Consider the following 26,132-nt stretch of genomic DNA (forward strand, 5'->3'; position numbering starts at 1 on the left):
TGAGAGGGGATTTAACCATTTAGTCAGCCTCCACTCCTATCACCCTTCTTTGATAATGGGCAATTGAGAAAGGGCAAATGTGTGTACAAACTATGCAGATGCAGTTTCAGGATTATTTCCTTCTTATTCCCAGCAGTGTCTTTTCCCAACCTACATCAGTGTCTAAATTTTGGAGTTACGGATGCTTCCGTTATTTCTGCAGATAGAGTATTATTAGGTCAAAAATAATGTTTACTTGTCCATTAGTATTATATAAAAGTGCCCGTTTCTCCCCACTCCAGCTATCATTGATTATTGGTAAAAAATTTTAATGTATCCGAGTCTAATAGGCAAAGAAAGGCTCTCTTACTTAGATCTTAGGTGGGGGGGTCTAAGTTCATATTTTGTTTTACAAGAATTGAATAGCCAGTGTTTTGAATTGAATGATCTATCCATTCTGTATGGGACAGTTTAATTATATTGTGATTTTGGGGAAGATATTTTTCACAATTTACTCCCTCAAAATGTAGAAAGTAGAAAAAAGGAAGAAAAATCCCACCAAATTTGAACAATGTAGCGTGTTTTTAGAGTTAGGGAGATTTTCTTCTGGAAGCATTTCAAGTCTGGCATGTTTGCATTGATTGTGGTTATGGCGCATTTAACTTTTCCAAAGCAGCTTTTCTGTACCGCACATAGGAAGACCTGAGGATGAGTGTAAATTAGGATTGTTTGGCCAGTGGTGTGTGCAAACATTTATTGTAGAACCAAGAATTATTTCTTTAGTATTTTACACATTTAAAAAAATAGGCATGTCCATTGATCCCAGGTTGCTTATGGTTTCTAGAGGCCCCCTCTCAATGCAGCAGTGCTGTGGGGCCCTAGGGGTCCAGTAGCCCCCACCCCCCAGGTCATTCCGGTCAGGGAGGGCACTGGGACCCCTGCACTGCGGCAAACAAGCGCGCCTGCGCGGCCGCAGAGGCGGGCTAGTGCGCATGCTCAGGCGGGGATGTGTGCGAAGCCTGACGCTACTGCAGCGAGTCTGGCGCAGAGTGGAGCGGCCGCCGGAGATGCCTGACGCATCGGTCTGAGGAGCGGTCAGTGACGCGATGGAGCGAGCAAGGTCAGCTGTGCCGGTGGCTTCTCTCAAGAGACAGCCTGGGGAGCAGCCACTTTTATTCATCAGATATTCCAAGTTTTCAGGACTTGGAGTACTCAATAAACTGCGAATTTGGGTCCTAAAGTCCTTTGTTCCGGAGAACCAGATCCGGAATGTTCAGAGGCTTGTGGCTGTGCCGTTCTGCCCCGATGGTACCCTGTCCGCTCGCTTTGGGGCGCGTCCTCCATCCGCCCCCAACTGTGGTGTCGCGACAGCGACAGGTCCTATTGCGGGTGTCTGCGGTGGGAAGGGCGGTGGTGACGGGGAGCATGTGGGGTAACCGCAGCCAGCAAGGGACATGGGCGGAGGTGGGTACATCGGAGTGATTGCAGTTCCGTGTGGCGAGGGTACGTGGGGGGACCAGTGCATCGGGATTTTAGGCGGAGATAGGTATATTGGAGTGATCTTGGCAGGGCGAAGGTACGTGGAGTGATGGGTATTTAGGGGGTGTCGAGCGCAGGTGGGTGTATTGAAGTGGCCACTGCGTGGTGGAGCAAGGTACGTGGGGCGACTTGGGGGGATCCGTCGCAGTGACCGAGGCGAGGAGGCTATGGCAGTGGACCAGCGGGATGAGTCGGTGCGACCATGGTGGGGGTTGTGTTGGTGATCGCGGCGCGGGAAGGGTCTGTAGGAAGCGGCTGGGAGGTAGGAGGAAGGCGGCGGCGGTGGGCATTGGCGACAGTAGGCATGGCGGCGGTGGGCATGGCATGGAGGCGGTGGGCATGGCGGCCGCGGGGCCTGTTGCTGTCTGGAGTGACTAAGGGACGCTGAATGATCGCTGTGGCGGGGAGGGGGCATCAGAAGGAGGGGCAGTAGCACAATCAGCAGCCTTTAATTTTCCTGTGACCTGCGGTGGTCATCTGGTTTGTCTGCTGTGATGGTGCTTTTTTATTAAAACTGCGCAACGCCTATACTGCCGCAGGGGCTGCAGAAACGCGTGGAATCCTTGCCTGGTGTACCCTTTAGGAACCCTCGCTTTTGAGGCTTTGGTATAAGTGCAGAATTTCCATTTACAGATCTTTTGACTGATAGGCCAGATGATGCCTGAGGGTTACCTTTTTTTTCATTGTTTCTCTCTGGAACCAGGTCTCGGAAGGCTGTGTCGACACAGCCTGGGGGTCTGTGTTGCGTCACTGCCATTGTGCGGCTCCTTCAAGATGGCCGCCGCTGCAGCGGCTTAGATCTGCGCAAGCGCTTCAGGGTGGGGGTGGCCGCTTCCTCTCTATAGAGCCGCCAGTGGGGAGGGGGCGGCTGGTGTGTTTGCTCAGCTTCTGCTGTTTTGAAGTTTCAGCCGTACCCTCTTTAGGGTGCAGTGGTAAGGAGAGGAGGCGGGCTAAGGTGGGCGGCTGCCTCCTCCCCAAAGTGCTGCCTGGGGAAGGATGCAGGTTGCGCAGACGCAGAAGAGGTGAAAGTCGCCTCCGTTTGCAATGGGGCGAGACGGGGAGCAGGGGAGTAGGGGCTTATGCAGCTTTTGCCTGGAAGGGATGGCAGCCCTCCCCTTCACCTGGCTGATACAGCAGCTGTTCCTTTCCGGTTGTGGCGCAGTAGAGAGGGGAGGAGGGAGATGGGTTGGCACAGGCTCCGCCTAGCAAGCTTGGCAGCCACCCCTTACCCACAGTGCGGCAGTAGAGGATTGGAGGGGAATGTGGCTAGAGGCCAGGCATTTGTACCACCTCCGCCTGTGTGGAATGGCAGCTGCACTGGGCTCCTTCTTTTCTGTTCTGCAGTAAACTGGAGTGGTGGAGGTCTGGAGGCCATCAAAGGTGCAGCCACCCCAAGACCTGCTGTGCTGCTTCAGGAAACCTCCATTAATGATAGAGATTTTAAATTGGTTTTCTGACTCCCTAGAAAATCCTGCCTTTTCATTTTTGTAGTTCTTCTCTGGGTTGTGTTGTGCGCTAATTCTCTATTCAGAGTGGACTTGTTAACCCCTTTTTTAACTCCCTGTAGTCTTTGATTTCCACTCGACACATTTGATAAATGTCAAATTTACTCTATTTAAGATTCACTTACCCTTCTTAATCTCTGGATAGTCCATTCTGATGCACAGCATACTTCCCTTAAATGGGTTGGGGGAGAGGATATCATGATAGCTCTTCCCAACCAAGGTTGAAAGGTGTTTCAAACACTGGACCTCTTCATCTTCTGGGATTTGAAAGCTGCAAGTTGTGTTTGCACAAAGAAAATAAAAGAGAAGCAGAAAAGTGGAGATGATCTTATTGGGGTGGGGTTGTGCTTGGGATCAGAGTTAATGTCTTTTTTTGGATTTTTAAATTAATGATGATCATTTTGAAGTTGGAGCTACTACAAAATTTGGTGAGAAAGGTTAATGAATAACTGCATTTTTATATTCCAGTACTGGTATATGTCATAACTGGTATGTCTGGTTGCACTGAGTTGTAACAGAAAAAGTTACATCTACGAAGCCCGAAAAGCCTTGTTCTGGAATAATCTGTTTTTGGGTAGTTTTAAAAATAGCAGGAGTCTGGGATTTTATATGATACTTATAATTCACTTTTTTTCTGCTTGCATGAAGATAGCACTTAACATACATGCATTTCTTGGTTTAACTTCTGGTCATTTGGCTATTTGCAAACTCAGTATTTAGTCTGGTCCGCCATTTTGTAGTCTTGCATTCAGGCCCGGGATCCCAATATGGCAGATCCCTTTGGAAAGGCCTCTTGAAGTTTCAAGGTCTGTGACCTATTCAGTGAATTGGCTGTGTGCTAGGGCTTTTTGGAGGCGGGGAGTGGCAGCCCTTCTTGTGATGCAGAGCAAGGAAGCTTGGTTGAGAGACCCTTACATTGTTGTCTCAGGCAGGGTAGTAGCTGGTTTGGGTTTATTCACAGACCTTGCCTTATCTTAATTTCGCTATTCTGTCTGACCAGTGTGTCATTGCTGGAATGTTTTCCCCATTTGTAGTTACTCTGTATCTTGATGCTTCCCTTACCCTGTTCTTTTTCCTAATAAACGTTTTTGTTTTCCAAAAAATTTAGTTTATGAGGTGTCAAGGATTCCAAGATAACCTCCTTTGCCACTGCTCTCTGTTACATAGCTATTTTTATGAAGAATCATTTAAGTAAGCAGGTTGTAAGTACTGCCCTCAATGACTGGGACAATGAAGGTTTAAAAATCTTAACTTCTTCCAAGCGAAGACTTGTCGCTGGTCCTGTCCCCCCCCCCTTTTTTTTTTTTTGTGGCCCAGAGCCAGAAAGCTTGAGTGAGAATTGTTACTACCTAAGACAGCCTCTCTCCATTTCGGCATGCTAGCTGGCTCAGAGTTTTTTTGTTTTTGTTTTTTTTAATAGAGCAGGGTCTCCCTATGTTGTCCAGGCTGGACTCGAACAGCTAGACTCAAGCTATATCCTCTCCCTCCCCAGTCTCTCTCTGGCCACTGTGGCTGGCCCAAATTCTCTTCTTGTTAATCCTCTGCAGGTTTTATTTTGGAGGCACTGAGGTTTCTTGTGTTCGTGGGGTACAGATTATCAGGCTATCATTAACCTTATTTTTTTGTTTTTAGGAGACAGGGTCTATGTTGCCCAGGTTGGAGTGCAGTGGTGTAATTATAGGTCCCTGTAACCCCAAACTCCTGGATCAATCTAGACTCCTGCCTCAGCCTCCGAAGCACCTGTTACTACAGGCTTGAGGCACTGTGCCCAGCTAACTTGTTATTTTTTTTGTGGAGAGGGATCTCCTTATATTGCCCAGACTGGTCTCGAACTCCTGAAATCAAGCAGTGCTCCTGCCTAGGCCTCCCAGAGTGCTGGCATTGCAGCCATGAGCTGCTGTACCTGGCCAGCTTTCTTTGTTTGTTTATTTATTTTTATTCTTGACATCGTAAATTTTATGGAAAATTTAGGCCATAATAAAGTTGGGATCCCATTGCTTTTTGCTTTTCAATGTATTTCCAGATTGTTACTTTCAGTGTAAGTGATTTGAGGGCAAATATTTAATACCATTTATATATGATGATTTCTTCATGATATCCTCAGTTTCATAAAATGTTGGTTTCTGTGTTGGGGATGCAGTTAGATAAATGCATGTGTGTATGTATCTAGAACATTCAATAAACCAGTGTTTTCAAAATAAACGTCATAGATGACATTTTATATGTAGATTAAAAATAAGTAGATTTAAGCCAGGTGTGGTGGCTCACGTCTATAATCCCAGCACTTTGGGAGGCCAAGGCAGGAGGATTGTTGGAGCCTGGGAGTTCAAGCTTGGGTAGTGAGAACCTGTCTCTACATTTAAAAAAAGGTAAATTTGGGCTGGGTGTGGTGGCTCACACCTGTAATCCCAGCGCTTTGGGAGGCCGAGGCGGGCAGATCATGAGGTCAGGAGTTCAAGACCAGCCTGGCCAATATGGTAAAACCCTGTCTCTAATAAAAATATAAAAATTAGCCGGGTGTGGTGGCACGTGCCTGTAGCCCCAGCTACTTGGGAGGCTGAGGCAGAAGAATAGCTTGAACCCGGGAGACAGAGGTTGCAGTGAGCCGAGATCATGCCACTGCACTCCACTCCAGGTGACAGAGCAAAACTTTGTCTCACACACACACACAAAAGGTAAATTCAGAAAGTTGAAATAATAGGATAATAGAATATTTTGGTTTGATGGCTGTTTCCTCAGTTGACCTCAGACCTTTCATATTGAGCAGCTGCTGGTTTTTGTTTGTTTTTTGGTAAGACAGTGTTTGCAGTTGTATACTATTAGATTAATCATGGTTTAGTTAATAGTTTAATTGTATTATATTAATGTACTACATTATTAGCTATATTTGTTTGGCCACCATAGTGCAGCACTCATCAATACTAAATTTCTTTTTATGGCTGAATGACGTTCCTTTGGATATACCATATTTTCTTCATTCATAAGTTGATGGACATTTGAGTTGTTTCCACTCTTTGGCTGTTATGAATAATGCTACTAGGAACATGTATAATATGTTTAATACAAAGAATTAGTTTCACAAAGTTTTACGTAGCCCTAGTATATGCCAGGTTCTTGAAAGTTTGTCTTTTTGGAAGTATGAGAGTGTAGTGGTAGCTGGAAAGGCTGCAGGTATAATAGAAAGAACATGAACTGGCCGGGCATAGGGGCTCACGCCTGTAATCCCAGCACTTCGGGAGGCTGAGGTGGGCAGATCACCTGAGGCCAGGAGATCGACATCAGCCTGGCCAACATGGTAAACCCTGTCTCTACTATAAATACAAAAATTAGCTGAGTGTGGTTGTACACGCCTGTAATCCCAGCTACTTTGGAGGCTGAGTTTGGGTCTTGTAATATTACTCTATCTAGCAGTGGAGTTAGTGTCATATGTTACTTTCATGATTAACATTTTTAGGAAGTAGGCAAAGGCTATATATACCACTTTATGTTTCCACCAGCAATTTCCCCACATCCTTCACAAATATTGTGGTGTCAGATGGTGGCATTTCAGTAGTTTTTTTTTTTGTTTTGAGGCAGGGTCTGGCTCTGTCACCCAGGCTGGTGTGCCAGTGGCATGATCTCAGGTCACTGCAGCCTCTGCCTCCTAGGCTGAAGTGCCTTCTCACCTCAGCCTCCTGAGTAGCTGGCTCCACAGGCATGCACCACCACACTCAGCTAATTTTTGTATTTTCTCTTACAGATGTTGCCCAGGCTTGTCTCCTGAGCCCAAGTGATCGGCTGGCCTCAGCTTTTCATGAGCCATTGCGCCCTGCCTCATTGGGGTTTTGATTTGCATTTTTTTAGTGACTAATGTTCAGCATCATTTCATATAGATTAGCCATTTGTATATGTTTGGAAGACTGTCTATTCAAGTGTTTTACCCATTGTAGCAATAAAATTTGCCCTTTTATTGTTGAGTTGTATGTTGTTCCTTACATATTCCTGATACCAAACTTGAAAAAATACTTTTTTGAGATGTGATTGACATACAAAAGCTGTAGATAGTTAATGTTAAAAGTTGATATGCTAAGATATAAGTACATGCCTTTGAAATCATTGTCTTATCAAAATTAGTGGCATAAATGTATCTATCACCTGAAAAAGTTTTCCTTTGCCTCTCCCTACCGTGTTTTTTTTCATTGTTTGGATTTTCTTGTTGTTTGTTTTGGATACTAGAAACAGCTGTATGTTTAGCAAATATTTTTTCCTATTCTGGTTATCCTTTCACTTTCTTTAGTGTTTTCGGAACTTTATTTTTTTGATGAAGTCCTCTTTTTTTTTTTTTTTTTTTTTTTTTTTTTTTTTTTTGAGACGGAGTCTTGCTCTGTCACCCAGGCTGGAGTGCAGTGGCCGGATCTCAGCTCACTGCAAGCTCCGTCTCCCGGGTTTACGCCATTCTCCTGCCTCAGCCTCCCGAGTAGCTGGGACTACAGGCGCCCGCCACCTCGCCCGGCTAGTTTCTTTTTGTATTTTTTAGTAGAGACGGGGTTTCACCGTGTTAGCCAGGATGGTCTGGATCTCCTGACCTCGTGATCCGCCCGTCTCGGCCTCCCAAAGTGCTGGGATTACAGGCTTGAGGCACCGTGTCCGGCCTGATGAAGTCCTCTTTACTTCTTATACTGTTTGTAAATCAGGTGTTATATTTAATAGACCATTGTGTAATCAGAAGTAATAAACGTTATCAGTGTATAAAAGTTTACCATCGAGAAATCGAATATGTGTGTATGGCTTGATTAGAACATGTAAACTCCCGAAGGACTAAAACAGCTGTGCGTTATTGGTAAGCTATTTTACCAATCTAAAAGTCTAACGTGACTTAAAGACATCAGGGTTCAGAGAATTATTACTAGCTTTTGGCATTTAATTTTGAATTTTGCTTTTGAGTTGTTACTTGTGTTACTTTGCTGATCTTTCTGATTTATCATCTTGAAGGGTCCATAGGTGGTTTCTGCAGCCCTTAATATGGCTAGTCCGAGTGCTTCTGTTTCTGATTTCGTGTTCTGTTCCCTTGAGCAGCCATTTAGTGAGGGGTTCTGCAGACATCACACGGCGGGTTTTTTTTTGTTTGTTTTTGATATGTGGATCGTTTTTAGCCTGAGCAACTCTTCTGTTGCTTTTCAAATCCTAAAGAAAGCGCTATTTGCATGTTTTTTTAAGTAGATATTTTATAATTTAAACTATGTTCTAGTCTACCATACAAAAGTATGTCTATTGTATCCTAAAATACTTTTGAAACCATTTTGAAATCAGGTTTACAGTTTTGGAGGGAAGGTAAGTAAGGGCAGTGGTGTAATGTGTGTATATATCTCTGCGTGAGTGGGAATTTTATATGTACATGACTACAAATAGAGGTAGATACATTATTTTAATTTCCTGATTTTTTTAAAACCAGGTTTTCTGATGTCATGGGCTTCTAAAAGGAGAAAAGAAGTGGTTATATCATAGATTCTGACTGTTTGAAGGTTGAAGATCTTGTAATAATGTTAACTTGTTTTAATTAGATTTAAAAATCCATTATAGTAAATGTAGTTCTAAATATAACCTTGACAAATAGTTATTTCATAGATTGATGCAGTCTACCAAACAAATCCCTCTCTTTTCTGTTTCAGGGATCGCTTACACCTGAGACGAACTACAGAACAGCACGTACCAGAGGTGGAAGTCCAAGTCAAACGCAGAAGGACTGCCTCACTGAGCAACCAAGAGTGAGTACAAATGCAAGTCAGAATCCCATTTCAGAGTAGAACAAAATAACATGCAATGAGGGGATTAAAATGAACATAATTGAAGAAGCAGACACATATAATACAGAACATGTAGTAAAAAAGCAGTGAAATTCTTAACCATATTGTCCTAAAATAATTCACACTCTTAAAGATTTTAGTATAATTTTTTTCCTATACATGTGTAAGTGCATTTATCTTTTTACAATTTTGTAATTACCCTTCAACATAAGCATATTTAAATTTTTCTGCATTCTTATATTATTAAATCACTTTGTATGCTTGCAGAATGTGTACTGTGCACTGAAGTGATTAATTTACATATTCATTCTTGCTCTGTGATATTTAGGTGTTTGTTTTTGGTTAGTGCATTCTGTTAAAATTTAAAATACATTTGTGTTTTTTATTCTGTTTTTAGTATGTATGTGTGGAATGTATATATAGGATGTATACACAGACACTCAGACACATTTTAATTTAGATTTCTAGAAGGGAAATTTTAATTAAAAATATGTGAACATTTTAAATGACTTAATACATATTTAGTCTACATTGAAACTTTGGCATTTAGTCATTGCCATTAAAATTTTGACAGTCAGTAGATAGCATTTTTTTTCTTAGCTACAATTGTTTTATTTTATTAATTATAAGTATCAATAGTTCATGAAGATGATTCTTTTGTAAAACAGTTTTGCATAAAAGTATTTTAAAGCAGCTACGAATTTAAAAGTAGTTTAAAGCAACTACGAATTTACTGGCCTTTTCCTCCCCAAAGATAATCCTTAAGTAAGTAGCCCTCTGTCCTTTCAGACCTTGTCCTAGGCATTGTGTGTATAGTGGAGAGAGAGGAAGGGAGGACATGGGACACATTTGAAGTTTGTGTGCATGCGATACCATGCTGTATTTATTTTGACAATATGTCTTGGTGATCTTTTCATATCAGTACACATAAATCTGTTTTACAAAGTGTGGGTGGTGTGATAACATTATTATTTTAATCATTAGCTTGCTGCTGGATATTTTGTTTGAATTGTTTGACTATTAACAACGGAAAGAACAATCACTTTGAAAACGCAGTGTAGGCCAGGCGTGGCCCCAGCACTTTGGGAGGCCAACCAGGCAGATCACAAGGTCAGGAGCTTGAGACCAGCCTGGCCAACATGGTGAAACTCCATCTCTCCTAAAAATACAAAAATTAGCCAAACGTGGTGGCACGTGCCTGTAATCCCAGCTACTTGGGAGGCTGAGGCAGGAGAATTGTTTGAGCCCAGGAGGTGGAGGTTGCAGTGAGCCAAGATGGCGCCACTGTACTCTAGCCTGGGTGACAGAGCCAGACTCTGTCTCAGGAAAAAAAACAGAAAATGCAGTGTATGAATACTAATTTATTTATTTTTCCAAATTAAAGTTTTTTCCGCACAGTAAAGACTGGGTAGCAGTTTGTGTGTGCTTTGTCATTTCCTCATTTTATATGTGAAAAGTTGAGCTGGACGTGGCGACTCATGTCTCTAATCCCAGCATGTTGGGAGGCTGAGGTGGGTCACCTGAACAGCGGGTAGAGGCCAGCCTGGGCAACATAGGGAGACCTCCTCTCTACAGAAAAATAAATTAACCAGGCGTGGTGATGTCTGCCTGTAGTCTCAGCTACCTGGGAGGCTGAGGTGGAAGGGTCACTTGATCGTAGGAGGTTGAGGCTGCAGTGAGCCATGTTTGTGCCACTGCACTCCAGTGGGTGATAGTATGAGATCATGTCTCAAAAAGAAAAAAAAACGTTGTCAAACATCTGTTAGCAAGTTTTAAATTACGGTGAGGGTAAAGATTTATTTTTTCTGATTTATTTTGCTGTTTTTTATTTTTGTGAGTATATACTTTTCATTTTTAAAATTGCTTTGGAAGACATATTTTATGTATGTTTTGTTTGTTTATTGATACATATTTTGTAAGTATTTTGTGTAGTATAATTTGTCCTTTATAATAGGTTATTCGATCATTCATTTTATTGGATATGGTAATCTCTTTTTTCCTCTTTTCATTCCTTTTTTTTTTTGAGACAGAGTTTTGCTCTCATTGCCCAGGATGGAGTGCAACCTCCGCCTCCCGGGTTCAAGTGATTCTCCTGCCTCAGCCTCCCAAGTAGCTGGGATTACAGGTGTGTGCCACCACTCCTGGCTAATTTTGTATTTTTTAGTAGAGATGGGATTTCTCCATGTTGGTCCGGCTGGGTTCGATCTCCCAACCTGAGATGATCCACCTGCCTTGGTCTCCCAAAGTGCTCGGATTACAGGCGTGAGCCACTGCGCCCAGCCTCTCTGTTCATTATTTTGTAACTCTGACATTTTTTTTGAAGTGCCATTACTATTCCCTGAGTTTCTAGAGGTGGTTCAGAGATTGTGGTGGAGGTAGGGCTGAGGGTTAGGACTCTTAGTTTTAGGACTGTTAAGTGGGTGAAGGTTCTATCTTGCTATATTTTTGTTGTAGTTTTTTTCCTATATAGCCTCATTGTGGACTCAATAACAGGTATTCTCATCCTCATCTTGTTGTGGGATGAGGTAAGCCTTCTAGGCATCTTGTCCATATTTATGGAAACATTTAGATGGTTTTGAAGAAGAAATAACTTGACTTTTTCTAATCTGCACTGCATACATATGTACAAATACTGCAGGGTCTTGAGTTGGGGGAATGATCTGAGGAAAGTGTAGAGTTAGGGAAATAGTATAATTTTCCCAGTTGTGCTTTTCCATTTTGAGAGTAATTGGATTGTGGAATGGGTAAGCAGGATTGATTAGCACTGCCTCATTATCCATGTGTTTAGGATTCTCAGGATTGGTATACTTAGATTATTACACTGGAAGTGTTCAGTATTTACCCATTCATCTCCTACGTCCTCCTAAACCGTAAGTAGTATTGGGAGGCAGTGTTCCTGGAGGAGCTGTGTGGTTATTAGCACTAAAGATCAATGAAGGAGGCTGGGCACGGTGGCTCACGCCTGTATTCCCAGTACTTTGGGAGGCCAAGGTGGGCGGATCACCTGAGGTCAGGAGTTCAAGACCAGCCTGGCCAACATGGTGAAACCTCATCTCCAGAAAAATACAAAAATCAGCTAGATGTGGTGGCGTGCATCTGTAATCCCAGCTACTCAGGAGGCTCAGGTGGAAGAATCGCTTGAACCCGGGAGGCAAAGGTTGCAGTGAGCTGAGATCGTGCCGTTGGCTGTGCCTGGGTGACAGAGTGAGATTCCATCTCAAAAAAATCAAGTAAAAGTTCACTGATTTAAGTTTTTTTATTTATTCTGTCTGTGTATGTGTCACTAAATCAGTTCTTATTCTTTGGGGCTGGATGATGCATTGTGAGTTCGAAGGGAAATTGGAAATTGGAGCTGGAGGGCTGTCTTAATCTATTTTATGCAAAGCTTCAAATGTCTTTTCAAATTAATATTCTGCAGTTTATGAATTAAATACTCTATAGGCTGCTTCATATTTTCTCAGTCTTTAGTCTTCTGTTGGGTTACAGGTTAAACCTGAGGGGAACACTGCAATAGGGAATTCTCTTAAGTTTCAAGATAACAGATTTTTTTTGACTGAAACACTTTTTAGACCTTTATTAAATCAGAGACTTAGTTGTCATTTGTAAACAAAAGGTTAGAATGGAGAATGCCCAAATTAAGATTTATTCAGCAATTAGACTATGAATTAGAGTATAAAGTAGACTATGAATTAGAGTGTGAAGATTTATAGGTATGCGCAGTGCAATTCTGACTACCTGGAGTTAGTGCAAATTTCACAGTTGTGCAGATGCCTTCCAGAACATTCCTCTCAATGCAGACACCAAGTCCAAGCTCCAGGGTTGGCAGGGCACCCACACTTCTGACCAACTGTCTATAGAGTCTGAGGTCCTACTGTTTTCTCAGATTTTATAATTGACTAAGGTTTTTTAAATGACTAGTAGAACTCAAGAAAGTGCTATACATATTAGTTTTATTATAAAGGATACAAATGAACAGATGTATAGAGCAAAATCTAGACAGGTCCCACACAAAGCTTCCCTGTCCTCAGGATGCATTATCTGCCCATTAGTGTATATCACCAATCAGGAAGCTCACCAGAACTCCTGATGTCCAGGACTTTTGTTGGGGATTCATTATGTTGACAAGATTGAATCATTGGACGTGTCACTGAATTCAGTCAGCAGCTCTCCTGCCCTCCCAGGAGGGCTTGCTCACAGCCCCAACCCTTTAATCTTTGTTTGATCTTTTGTGGCCTGGTTAGTCACCATCTTGAGACATCTCATTACCATGAACTCAGGTGTGATCCTAGGGACCCACCTGGAATAACAAGCACATTTCTTTCACTTGGTAAATTCCCAGGATGTATAGGTTATTTCCCAGGAACCAGGAGCAAAGACCAGCTAAATTCTGTATTATACAGAAACATGTTTAAAATGTGACTGAAAAACTGTAGAAAAAAGTCCAATTTCTAAATCCTTACATACCAACAAGGGCAGCATTGCTGGTGATTCCCCACCTCCTCACCTGAAGGCAAGCTAACTGTCATTTCCTGTATCTCTTCCTTCTCATGATCAGATTTCACAGCCAGGTTACCCATTCATAGGGGTATGTTGAGGGCTTTTCTCTGGAATCCCCTGCTTGCCAGTAGATGATGGGTTTACATATTTTAAGAGCCCTTAAATAGCCCTGGAAGTTTTACATTTCAGGTAGTGATTTGTCAGGAGGATCAGTATGAAGGACAGCCTGAACATCTCCCTGCAAATGCTTTAGTCGCATATCCCTCCCCTCACCCCTGGGGAGAAAGGATTGTTCACATAGGATAACTGAAAGTTAGTGACTATATATGGTACTGATGGTGTTTCTTCAGGGCTACCAGCTCTTGTGCTTTTAGTTCTTTTGGAAATATTTCTAGACTTGGTAAGTATCTAAGTATCCACTAATCCCCTTGCACAATCACTGTGTAGAGATTCCTGTTTTGTTTTATAATTTCTCATAAGAGTGTCATGCTCTGACCCTAAAGAAAGATCTTGCCTCGGTGTGGTGGCTCATGCATGTAATCCCAGCACTTTGGGAGACTAAGGTGAGTGGATCACCTGAGGTCAGGAGTTGGAGACCAGCCTGGCCAACATGGTGAAACCTCATCTCTACTAAAAATACAAAAAAATTAGCCAGGTGTGGTGGCGGGCACCTGTAGTCCCAGCTACTCGGGAGACTGAGGCAGGAGAATGGCATGAACCCGTGAGGCGGAGCTTGCAGTTAGCCCAGATTGCGCCACTGCACTCCAGCCTGGTTGACAGAGCGAGACTCCATCTCCAATTTAAAAAAAGGAAAAAAAAACAAAAAACAGCCGGGTGTGGTGGCGGGCACCTGTAATCCCAGCTACTTGGGAGGCTGAGGCAGGAGAATCACTTGAACCCAGAAGGCGGGGTTTACAGTGAGCCAAAGTTGCATCATTGTACTCCAGCCTGGGCAACAGAATGAGACCCTGTCTCAAAAAAAAAAAAAAAAAAAAAAAGGAATATCTTCTTAAATGTAAGGGTCCCTAGTTTTTGTTCACATGGTTTCTTATAAAGACAAATGTCCTTTTATCATTTATATATGTTGTGCTCTTGTTGTAGGTGTCAGTTGTACCCGAGGCGTTCTCAGCAGCAGCAAGTACCTGTGGTGGATTTCCAGGCTGAACTGAGGCAGGCATTCTTAGCTGAGACACCAAGAGGTGGTTAAAGCCATATTGGAATAGCGAGGAATCTGATTCCAAGCAAAAACCAGGTTAGAACTAACGCAGCAATGATCAAGAATAAAGAATCATTAAAGAATGGGTGTTGAGGGTTCTCTTAATTATCAGTCACACATTACATTTTTTCCTTAGAGCTTCATAGAATAAGCACATTGCAGAAAGTTTTAAAAAGTAAAAGCAGGACCTTACATTTTCTGCCCTGACACTTCTGTCATGTTTCTGTATTCCGGTTATTGTAGTGCATGTTTTTCAGGTAGTTTTCTTTTGTGTTTTTTTTTTAATGATATAAAAATATTTCACTATAAATGGCTCTTAAATACCCTGTTACTGAATGTTTTATAATTTCCTTTTGTGGGAGGTGTCATTTTTTTCTGCCAGTAGTTTGAACAAAGCTTTAGTAGATAGCTTTGTATAAAAGTTAAGGTAGAATAATTTTTTCAGATACACAGATGTAAAAATAAATTGAATCAAGGAATATGAACTTAAGGGACATTTTTCTAAATTTATTGCAAAGTATTATATTAGTATTCATTGCTTTCAAAAAATAAAAGGCCAGTTACAACACACTTTCACAGCATTATTTTAATTTGAATTGAGTTTATGTCTAGTGAATTATAAATACACAACACATAATTAACAATTAGTATTAGAGAATCTAAATGCTTTCTCATGCTTATTTACTAATTCTTTTGTTTTGTCTTTTCTCACTTTTCTGTTTTAACCAATGTATTTCCTACTTGAATCAGCAATGTAATAAAATATGATAAATTTTCAACGTGATATAGATTTATTTGGTTTCTTTTATGTTGTTGCTTTCATTTTTTAGGAAAAGCTATTACACAGTTGATTTTGATTTATTTTCTTGTTTTCCTTTGTGATTTTCTTTTTTTCTACTTTAAGTTTAGAATGCCCTCATTTCTGAGAGTTTACTGTTTACTTTTTACAAAATAAGAGCAGAGAGGAATTGGGTTTACTGATAAATTTCTTCTAGCCTTTTTTTAAAGTCTGTTTTTGAAATACCGTTCTTCAACTTGAATCAATGAGGCTTGTTTATGGGCACCATTTTGAGTTACTTATTTATTTATTTAGAGATGAAGTCTCACTCTGTCGCCCAGGCTGGAGTGCAGTGGTGTAGTTTCGGCTCATTGCAACCTCTGCGTCCCAGATTCAAGTGATTTTCCTGCCTCAGCCTCCGAGTAGCTGGGATTACAGGCACCCCCGACCGCACCTGGCTAATTTTTGTATTTTTAGTAGAGACGGAGTTTCACCATGTTCTTCAGGCTGGTCTCAAACTCCTGAGCTCAGGTGATCCACCTGCCTTGTCCTCTGAAAGTGCAGGGATTACAGGCGTGACCCACTGTGCCCAGCCAATTTTGAGTTTAAATCAAAGGAGACAGAAATTTTCTGAGAAATCCTCCTTTCTTGAATCCTTTATACTCAACATTTTCTAGTAATTGCATAAGCAGATTGGAATCTGATCATTGTCTCAAGCTGTTCCCTAGAGTAAGGGAATTTTTCATTGAATAGGTGTGCACAACTGATTTTTTTCTTTTAGGAATTTTCAGTTTCTCAGTTCAGTTCACAGATTTTGTAAATTTTAAATAAAACATTTAAGTCATACATTATACTCTGCAAGTAGGACCATCTAATTTTATGGTATTTATTTATATCTTATTCTAGTCTCAACTGCTAGTTCTACCTAGATAGTACCCGTTACTAGTATTCCTGTAGAACACAGGTTGGTAATATATCTGGACCACTACCTGTGTCTATAAATGAAATTTTATTGGAACACAGCTAAATTCATTTATTATGTTATCCTTGGCCACATTGGTGCTACAGTGGTGCAGCTTTGAGTAGTTGTGGCAGATTGAAGGACAGGCAAAGCGTAAAATACTTAGTATCTTGCTATTTAAAAGAAAAAAATTGGCTGAGTTTTGTTTTAGAGGAGCAGATTCAAAGAAGAAAACACCAAAGTGGGGGCCAGTGAATAGAGTCATAATGTCATAGAAGGTGATGAAGAATGGATTATAGAAGTATGTATGAAGTATGCATGACAGGGTAGACAGTCAGATGAATTTCTTGGGGAAGGGATCAGTCGAAGAGTCATGTTAAAGCCTGCTGTGGAGGAAGATGGGTAGTCTTAAGGACATTTAAACACTGGGTACCCTTTTTCATTAAAAATGTAAGGCACATTATGACCAGGAGAAATAGGAAAATAAACTATTATGTGGCTGGGTGTGGTGGCTCGCACCTGTAATCCTAGCACTTTGGGAGGCCGAGGCAGGTGGATCACCTGAGGTCAGGAGTTTGAGACCAACCTGGCCAACGTGGTGAAACCCTGTCTGTACTAAAAATGCAAATGTTGGCCAGGTATAGTGGCAGACACCTGTAATCCCAGCTACTCGGGAGGCTCAGGCAGGAGAATTGCTTGAACCCTGGGGACAGAGGTTGCAATGAGCAGAGATTGTGCCATTGTGCTCCAGCCTGGTCAACAGAGCAAGACTTCTATCTCAAAAAACAACATTGTGTTATGAATGTTCTTGCCTGGCGCGGTGGCTCAAGCCTGTAATCCCAGCACTTTGGGAGGCCGAGACGGGCAGATCACGAGGCCAGGAGATCGAGACCATCCTGGCTAACACGGTGAAACCCCATCTCTACGAAAACTACAAAAAACTAGCCGGGCGAGGTGGCGGCGCCTGTAGTCCCAGCTACCCGGGAGGCTGAGGCAGGAGAATGGCGTGAACCCGGGAGGCGGAGCTTGCAGTGAGCTGAGATCCGGCCACAGCGCTCCAGCTTGGGTGACAGAGCGAGACTCCGTCTCAAAAAAAAAAAAAAAAAAAAAGTTCTATTTTTGTTTGGTACCTAAGTATTTACTAGGGTACATATCCAATTGGATTCTTACCTAGTAGTTGGGATGCAGGGTGTACTGTTAGTATGACTTTTAAACGTTTTTGTTACATTGTTTTCTAAACACATCATGAGAAGTATTGATTGCCACTAAAAATTAGTAGACCATTAGTTTCTCAGTAACACCCTTTGTATTCTGGTGTTTTCTGTTTTGTTAAACCTTTCCAATAAAGGAAATTTGTTTTCTTGTGTTTTTAGTTGGAATTATTGCATATTAATATTTTGCATTTAGTTTTCTTTTGTCACTTGTTTTTGCATACTCTTCGATGGAGGATCTCTACGGAGACCCTCTATAATTTTAAATTTTAACAGATGAATACCGATACTCTGTGGTGTCTCTCATTTGCTATGTGTACCTTGGCCAACCCTAGTCATCTTATTTTACTTTTGAATTAAAGTAGATTTACATTTTTATGCAGTTTAATCACTTGAACATCTACCGTTTCCTAAAGTTTGAGAACTTGTGCTTCCGTGAGGGATACCAGTTGGTTTATTTGCTTATGTGTCCTTTGATCTCCGAAGATACACTATGACTGCTGGTCCATCCTTGCAGTGTGATGTTGCTACTGTTGGCTCCTTTCTCTTGAAGCTTTGTTTTCTTGTGCTGTAAAGATAAATTTGACCACCCTGCAGTGATTTATTTTCTTTCACTTACAAGGTCATGACTACATTGTATCACATTTAGGGATGAGAGAGAACTGTTTCTAAATTTCAAATCTGTCTCCTAAAGGAATCCTTTTAACTGCTGTAGGAGGTCAACTCCTATTGTGAGTGAAACATGTATCTTTTCTATCTATACAGGTTATTATTTTATTATATTGTTTATGATATATATACACACATATATGCAAAACATATATAATATATAAAAATATATATATATATTTAAATTCTATTTTAATCTATTCCTAATTCTCTAGGTCTTCGGTTCTTTGGGCCATAACTCACATCCCTAGATGTCTTTCATACATATAGACTGCTAAGCTTGTGGGAGTTATTTATATCCTATTGCTCAAGGTCATGGCCAGGGTCTGATTTTTCACAAAAAAATTCCAACCTCTGGCATAAATGGGTTAAAAATAGCTTTAGTGATGTAGAGCTGATAAACATAAAATCCATCCAATTCAAGTACATGAAGCAATGATTTAAGTAAATTTATAGAACTGTGCAATCATTGACATGAACTACTCAGGAAACATTTTCATCAGCACAGTAAGATTTGTCATGCTCATTCACAGTCATGATCCTCGTTGTCTCTTTGGATGGCTGAAGGTCCCAAGTGTTGCAATGCTATAAAAATGGATATTGCTGGCCGGGCGTGCTGGCTCACTGTAATCCCAGGACTTTGGGAGGCCGAGGCTGGCAGATCACCTGAGGTCAAGAGTTCGAGACTAGCCTGGACAACATGGCGAAACCTCATCTCTACTAAAAATACAAAAGTTACCTGGGCATGGTGGCAGGTGCCTGTATTCCCAGCTACTTAGGAGGCTGAGGCAGGAGAACCACTTGAACCCGGGAAGTGGAGGCTGCAGTGAGCCGAGATTGTGCCATTGCACTCCTGCCTGGGTGACAGCACGAGACTCCGTCTCAAAAAAAAAAAAAAGGATATTGCTAATGAGTCTCACATACCATGTTTTCTTGGATTTAGACTGCTTTATAAAGAATCATAATATTCAAAACTTCTAAGTTTATAGGCCTTAAACTCCCTCACTCATTATATATAGGTCAGAAACTATGTTTAATTTTTGTGGGGGTCTTTGTTTGCTTATTTGAAAAGTTCTTTTAAGATCTTTACAAGTTTTATTTAATACTTTTTTAAATGTACAAACATCAGATTCATGGCCACTGAATGACAGCCAGGCATTAGAGTATTCCCTTTTTTTTGAGATGGAGTTTCACTCTTGCTGCCCAGACTGGAATGCAGTGGTGTGATCTCGGCTCAAAGGAATACTTTTGAATCCTTTCAAAAGTAATTTGTGTTCCATTTTTAAATCAGTGTGTTAAGCACTTTGAGACCTTTTACAATTCAGGCTAGATTTGGTTGCCATATTTAATAGCATTTTTTAAATTATGGAGAAAAGGAAAACTATGTATGCATGTTTGATTACGGTCATGAGCTGCATAACAATTCCAGTCAACAAGAGACTGCGTGTGTGATGGCAGTCCCTTAAGATTACAAAACCATGTTTTTATTGTACCTTTTCTCTTTTTTTCCCCGCTGAGATGGAGTCTTGCTCTGTTGCCCAGGCTGGAGTGCAGTGGCCTATCTCAGCTCACTGCAAACTCTGCCTCCTGGGTTCAGATGATTCTCCTGCCTCAGCCACCTGAGTAGCTGGGATTACAGGCACCCGCCACCACACCCAACTAATTTTTGTATTTTTAGTAGAGACGCCATGTCGGCCAGGGTGGTCTTGAATTCCTGACCTCAGGTGATCTGCCCACCTCGGTCTCCCAAAGTGTTGGGGTTACGGGCGTGAACCACCACACCCAGCCTCTTCTCTGTTTAACATCGTATTGTGAGTGTTCATGGTATTCAGGATAGTAACATGATGTACAGGTTTGTAGTCTAGGATCTACCATATAGCCTAAGAGTATAGTAGACTCTGTGTATCCTCTAGGTTTGTGTAAGTACACTGTTCATACCATGATAAAATCACCCAGTGCATTTCTCCTCATGTATCCCCATTGTTACGTGATAGACTGATTTGTGTTGAGATGGAGTTTTGCTCTTGTTGCCCAGGCTGGAGTGCAGTGGCATGATCTCGGCTCACTGCCACCTCTGCCCCCCAGGGCTCAAGAGATTCTCCTACCTCAGCCTCTCGAGTAGCTGGGATTACAGGCACCCACCACTATGCCTGGCTAATTTTTTGTGTTTTTAGCAGAGATGAGGTTTCACTGTGTTGGCCAGGCTGGTCTTGAACTCTTGACCTCAGGTGATTCATCCGCCTTGGCCTCCCAGAGTGCTGGGATTACAGGCATGAGCTACCGAACCCAGTCGTTAACGTGATTTATAACTTTGTCCTTCATTACATGATGTATGAAAGTTGTTTATGTGAGTCTATATATATTCCATAGTTGTGTATCCTCTTTTGACATGGGAAGTCTTAGGCAGGTTTGTAACAAATTTGGCTCTTAGTGGGGAAAGATTACCTGCCATCATCTTGAAGTGAATTTAGGGTAAGAAAGAACATTGCAAATGACAACATAGATATTTTAGAAAAAAGGAAAAATCTGAATGAAAGAGTAACCGAGATGTTGATACAGAGATGACTTGGTATTAATTCTGAACTAGAGAGAGACACATTACGTTAAATGAGGATGGAAAGAAAAATACTAAATTTTGGAAAATAAAGCTTAGTTTTTGAAAGATGTAGGAATTACTAGGTAAAATAAAATTCAATGAGTTTCATCAGTCCTAAGTGTGTCAAATGTGACAGTTAAGAATGGGACTAGTGAAATTTGGCAGTCCCTTGGTGAGGAAGCTAGTATGAGAGGAAGGATGTTTCTGAATATGTCTGTCAGTGATTTTCATGGCTGTTTTAAAATATGGTAGATTGCAGTGCAGCTTTAACATGCTTTCCTCTGCAGGCTCCGTCTACTCTTTGAAGCTTCTGCCCAGCTTGCATTGTTTCTAGGAGAACCTGCGTCATACCTTTATCTATAGCCTTCCCCTAGGTCTTCAGAAGCACCAAGTTTTAACTGTGGACATTGGATTTGGTGGAACAGCAATCATGGTAAGCTGTACAATAAGGTTGAGGGTTGAAAACGTGATGTAAGGGCCGAAAGAAATAGTTTGCCAGCATGTGCAGTGATTTTGGGTTCTGAATGTTAGTATACGTCCATGGATATAGGTTCTCATTGCACTGAGTATCAGCTGGAGATGAGCTGATTTTTTTTTAATTTTCTTCAGCCGGAGTCTTGCTCTGTCTCCCAGGCTGAAGTACACTGGTGTGGTCTTGGCTCACTACAACCCTGGGTCCAAGAGGTTCTTGTGCCTCAGCCTTTTTATTAGAGACGGGGTTTCACCGTGTTGGCCAGGCTGGTCTCAAACTCCTGACCTCAAGTGATCCACCCACCTCGGCCTCCCAAAGTGCTGGGATTACAGGCATGAGCCACTGTGCCTGGCCGTGAGAAATGTTTCATGATGTGAGAAAATACAGGAGTATTTGGTCATGATTCCACCAGTGGTGAAGGACTATCCTGCAGATGATGGACTCCCAGGTCAGATTAAAATAGAAATAAAGAGGACTTTGAAAATGGAAGGGTTGGCCGGGCGCGCGTGGCTCGAAGCCCTGTAATCCAGCCACTTGCGGAGGCCGCAGGCGGGCGGATCAGACGGTCAGGGAGATCGGACCATCCCTGGCTAAACATGGCTGAAACCCGTCTCTACTAAAAAAAAAATACAAAAACTAGCCGGGCGACGGGTGGCGGGCGCCTGTAGTCCCCAGCCTACTCAGGAGGCTGAGGCAGTGAGAATGGTGGTAAAACCCGGGGACGGCGGAGTTGGCAGTGAGCTGAGATCTGGCCACTGCACTCAGCCTGGGTGACAGAGTTGAGACTCCTTCTCAAAAAAAAAAAAAAAAAAAAAAAAAAAAAAAAAAAAAAAAAAAAAGAAAATGGAAGGGTTTTGGCATTAATAGTACGGAGAAAAGCAGTCTGGAGAGAGAGAACACCCTAATCATTGTGGTTTGGTTTAGTTAGGGGAGTGGACAGTTTACAGCATGCATTGTCTAAGAGAAGAATAATCACCCCTAAAGAGGTGAAAACTGGTTCTTGAGATGTGAAAAAATACTTCATAATCCTTTGTGGTCCTCCAGCGACCCATACTAAATATGGAAGAATGTTGGTGAAAAAGTAGGAGAGAGTATTTGTTAAGGAAACCAGGCTTGGATTATATTAAGGGTGGAGAAGAAACAGAAGATTAGAAGACTAGGGTGTTGGCAAGCTGAACGTGACTCTTGTCTTACTGCTTCCAGACTGTGGGCAAGAGTAGCAAGATGCTGCAGCACATTGACTATAGAATGAGATGTATCCTACAAGATGGCCGAATCTTCATTGGCACCTTTAAGGCTTTTGACAAGCATATGAATTTGATCCTCTGTGATTGTGATGAGTTCAGAAAGATCAAGTAAGGCTGATTTGGGTAAATGGGGGTTGGATGCAGAGACAGTGGGAAGGGAAGGCCAGAGCTGGAGTAAGGGATTTCCAAGAGTAACTGAGGTAGGTAGGGAAGCTATGGTAGAGCCAGTCTATTATTTCACCTCTTGACCTGATCTCTGAATTAGGTCAGAGTCTGCATATAAACTCTTTTAAGTTTGTGAGACAATCATGGATTTATTACTGGGAATAAAAGTGTATGCTATGCTCAAAATATGAAGTTACGTTTATTTTAAAATTGAGAAAATGCTATTGTTAATTGGTTGGCTTCTGCAACAGTCTTAGATGGAATAAATCTTGGTTGAAATAGAGAATAATTGTTCTTCATGGTTGAGGAGTTGGGATATGGTTGCTATTTGTTATCCTCTCTTTGCCTATTACTGTTCCCATTATTTCAGTTGTGTCACCCTGTCATTATGATTTAATTATTTAATTTTTTAAAGAAATTTCCATTTTAATATGGAAACCGAAGTTTCAACTTTGTTTTCCTTAAAAGGCATTTTACAAGAGAAATTAGTCTTGTTGTAGTGTAACATCAAAGGAGCATTCTGTAAAAGACTCAAGTTAGATCAGAAAACAGCTTTACTATTTACCCTTGTATATTAACTGTGTTTACAGAAATTTTTGGGTTTGTTTTTCAGTGATAAGTCAATATCTGTTTAGCATCGGTTGCCTTAATTGATACTTGAGGTTGTGTAAGTATTTTGATGAGTGAGCGATCTAGGGGCCACTAACATTTATCTCACTAACATTTAATTCTGATTTGTAGGCCAAAGAATGCGAAGCAACCAGAGCGTGAAGAAAAGCGGGTTTTGGGTCTGGTGTTGCTGCGTGGGGAGAACTTGGTGTCCATGACTGTGGAGGGGCCGCCCCCCAAAGATGTAAGGAAGATGTAGGGCAGGACAGAACTGTAATTTGCAAGGACATCACATTATGTGAGGTGTCTGCAATCACGGTACAGCACAGACACAGTTCAACATGGATTGTCAAACAAAATGTGCCAAGCACTTAATATCAATTGTTGGTTGCCTGTGCTATTTGGATTAAGTGTTTTTTGGTGAATTATTCTGTGTGCTGGGCATTACCTAGGTGAGGGTAGGAGTTGCTGATTCATGTTTGCTTGGTATGTTTATAAAAGAGCCGTTTTCACAATTTGACAAATAATGCGCGTTTTATCCACAAGATACTTCCATGGTATACTTGCTTGCTTGTTCCATTTGGATACAGAACTAATATGAGATAGGTGTCTGGGAAAATGGTGGACAGAAGTGATCTCTGATGCATAAAAATACTGAGAACTTGTAAATTGTTTGGTTTTAGGCTATACATTTTCTTGTTTCAGACTGGTATTGCTCGGGTACCACTTGCTGGAGCTGCTGGAGGCCCTGGGGTTGGTAGGGCAGCTGGTAGAGGAGTACCAGCTGGTGTGCCAATTCCCCAGGCCCCTGCTGGATTGGCAGGCCCTGTCCGTGGAGTTGGGGGACCATCCCAGCAGGTGAGGAACCAGAAGAGTGTTTTAGGTTATTGGGAGAATGTGACTAAGCCAGAGGCTGAGGAGATTTAAAAACCTGAGTGTACATGTCATACTATGTAAACAGCATATGGTCTAGGAGGAACCAACGGACAGATACACAGGAAGAAGGGAATAAAACTAGCTATTTAAAATGGTCATTGGGTGATTAAAATTACCCGAGTTACTCTTGGTAAGAGTAACTTGCCACTAGTGGTGAGTGAACAGAATGCATGGATATACCTCAGTTGAAAAGATCAAAGGGCTTTGTGGATGTCAGTGGACTAAGATTAGTTTTTGAAATACGGGAATAGGCCAGGTGCGGTGGCTTATGCCTGTAGTCCAGCACTTTGGGAGACCAAGTTGGGCAGATCACTTGAGGTCAGGAGTTGGAGACCAGCCCGGCACACATGGTGAAAACCCCATCTCTACTGAAAATACAAAAAACTGCTGGGCCTGGTTGGGGGTACCTGTAATCCCAGCTACCCAGCAAGCTGAGATAGGAGAATCGCTTGAACCCGGGAGTGGGAGGCTGCAGCGAGCTGAGATTGCATCATTGCATTGCAGCTGGGTGACAAGAGTGAAACTCTCAAAAACAAAATGGGAATAATGAGAGAAGTACAACATTGCAACAGTTGTTTGTATCTAATTGGTCATTTTTCTCATTTATTTTCTGTTTGAATAACGTGAAGGTATGTATCACTTTGTTTCTCGCCTTGCCTTCTCAGGTAATGACTCCACAGGGAAGAGGCACTGTAGCAGCTGCTGCCGTTGCTGCCACTGCCAGCATTGCTGGAGCCCCAACACAGTACCCACCAGGACGGGGGACTCCGCCCCCACCTGTCGGCAGAGCAACCCCACCTCCAGGTAAGGGATTGGTGAACGTTAAGACGAATTTGAATCTCTGACGAGAGAGGGCTTACTGATTGAAGACACAGCCTGAGAGCCTCACTCAGAATCTGGGGAATATGCTTCCTCCCTCTTCTAGGTACTGGTGTTTAATGAAAGACATAGAAGAGTAATTGTCCTATGGGAATCATTTGACTCTTATCACTGTTGTCTGGCCCATTTCTTTAGGGATTATTTGGGCTAAATTCTAACAGCTTTTCTAAGCCGGTTTGTGAGGCCTTTATTTCTACCATTTTTCATCACAGGCATTATGGCTCCTCCACCTGGTATGAGACCACCCATGGGCCCACCAATTGGGCTTCCCCCTGCTCGAGGGACGCCCATAGGCATGCCCCCTCCGGGAATGAGACCCCCTCCACCAGGAATTAGAGGTGAGTGGGAACATAGGGGCTTGATGGTTCAGCCAGGCCCCTGAATATGTGTATCCTCTTTTTCTCAATGTTTCTATTTCCTTTCCAGGTCCACCTCCCCCAGGAATGCGTCCACCAAGACCCTAGCATACTGTTGATCCATCTCAGTCACTTTTTCCCCTGCAATGCGTCTTGTGAAATTGTGTAGAGTGTTTGTGAGCTTTTTGTCCCCTCATTCTGCATTAATAATAGCTAATAATAAATGCATAGAGCAATTAAACTGTGAGGTACTGTTGTATATATTATTTTGCCTGTTGATTTTGATGAGATCTTAAGTTACTGTGGATGATGAGGTGATACCTATTAAGCAGTAGATTCAAATCATATTCTCTTTCATTCTTAGGATAAAAAGGTTTTCTGCTTTCTAACTTTCACTTTGTGCATTGACTGGTGTTGGTTAATTATGTTTTCCTGACCCGGGGGTTTTAAGTGGTTGTGCGGCTTCACACGTGGCCTCCTGCTTCTCCTGTTACTAAGTCGTGTTGTCTGAAGGGAAGTGGGGATGGGATGAAAGCCCTTGTAAAGCCACCTATATACTGAAGGAAATTGTAGTGAATCACGGTCATGCTTGTTATGTATCAAGGCTTTTGAAATACCAGTTACTCTTTTTCTTGGGATGTTGACCTCAGTTGATCAGGTTTTACAGTGCCCTATCATCACAGTAGAGGATGTGATACTGGAATAATCATTTTCTACCATTGAGTGAGTAAGTA

General features: G+C 42.0%; 2 protein-coding genes across 4 annotated transcripts; both read left to right on the forward strand.

Annotated features, from left to right (window-relative positions):
* The first annotated feature begins 929 nt into the window (after positions 1 to 929).
* Positions 930 to 25,645, forward strand: LOC108535949 (small nuclear ribonucleoprotein-associated protein N). Its single transcript, XM_017882357.1, has 10 exons — positions 930 to 1,099; positions 8,672 to 8,767; positions 14,405 to 14,555; positions 21,022 to 21,167; positions 22,410 to 22,561; positions 23,360 to 23,471; positions 23,933 to 24,085; positions 24,829 to 24,967; positions 25,255 to 25,380; positions 25,469 to 25,645. The coding sequence occupies exons 4-10, from the start codon at positions 21,165 to 21,167 to the stop codon at positions 25,504 to 25,506; spliced, it is 723 nt and encodes a 240-aa protein (XP_017737846.1). The 5' UTR covers positions 930 to 1,099; positions 8,672 to 8,767; positions 14,405 to 14,555; positions 21,022 to 21,164; the 3' UTR covers positions 25,507 to 25,645.
* On the forward strand, positions 930 to 25,645 carry SNURF (SNRPN upstream open reading frame). Of its 3 annotated transcripts, XR_001887366.1 has the most exons (10): positions 930 to 1,099; positions 8,672 to 8,767; positions 14,405 to 14,555; positions 21,022 to 21,167; positions 22,410 to 22,561; positions 23,360 to 23,471; positions 23,933 to 24,085; positions 24,829 to 24,967; positions 25,255 to 25,380; positions 25,469 to 25,645. XR_001887366.1 is itself a non-coding variant. In XM_017882359.1 (4 exons), exons 1-3 carry the CDS (start codon positions 1,086 to 1,088, stop codon positions 14,508 to 14,510), a joined length of 216 nt encoding a protein of 71 aa, XP_017737848.1. In that variant the 5' UTR covers positions 966 to 1,085; the 3' UTR covers positions 14,511 to 14,555; positions 21,098 to 21,167. The 3 variants fall into 3 exon arrangements, 2 of the variants coding, with proteins under 2 accessions (XP_017737848.1, XP_017737847.1); XM_017882359.1 differs by lacking the exons at positions 22,410 to 22,561; positions 23,360 to 23,471; positions 23,933 to 24,085; ... (1 more) ...; positions 25,255 to 25,380; positions 25,469 to 25,645 and having other exon boundaries at positions 966 to 1,099; positions 21,098 to 21,167; XM_017882358.1 differs by lacking the exons at positions 22,410 to 22,561; positions 23,360 to 23,471; positions 23,933 to 24,085; ... (1 more) ...; positions 25,255 to 25,380; positions 25,469 to 25,645 and having other exon boundaries at positions 966 to 1,099; positions 20,999 to 21,084.
* Positions 25,646 to 26,132: the final 487 nt, after the last annotated feature.

The sequence above is a fragment of the Rhinopithecus bieti genome, unplaced genomic scaffold, assembly GCF_001698545.2.
Source record: "Rhinopithecus bieti isolate Rb0 unplaced genomic scaffold, ASM169854v2 scaffold_13247, whole genome shotgun sequence".
Classification (NCBI taxonomy): domain Eukaryota; kingdom Metazoa; phylum Chordata; class Mammalia; order Primates; family Cercopithecidae; genus Rhinopithecus; species Rhinopithecus bieti.

Bases quoted from the DNA above. Each gene is read 5' to 3' on its own strand.
- SNURF (XM_017882359.1), top strand. The intron at 8,768-14,404 runs GTGAGTACAAAT...CTCTTGTTGTAG, and splicing joins GCCTCACTGAGCAACCAAGA to GTGTCAGTTGTACCCGAGGC.
- LOC108535949 (XM_017882357.1), top strand. The intron at 24,086-24,828 runs GTGAGGAACCAG...TTGCCTTCTCAG, and splicing joins TTGGGGGACCATCCCAGCAG to GTAATGACTCCACAGGGAAG. The intron at 24,968-25,254 runs GTAAGGGATTGG...TTTTCATCACAG, and splicing joins CAGAGCAACCCCACCTCCAG to GCATTATGGCTCCTCCACCT.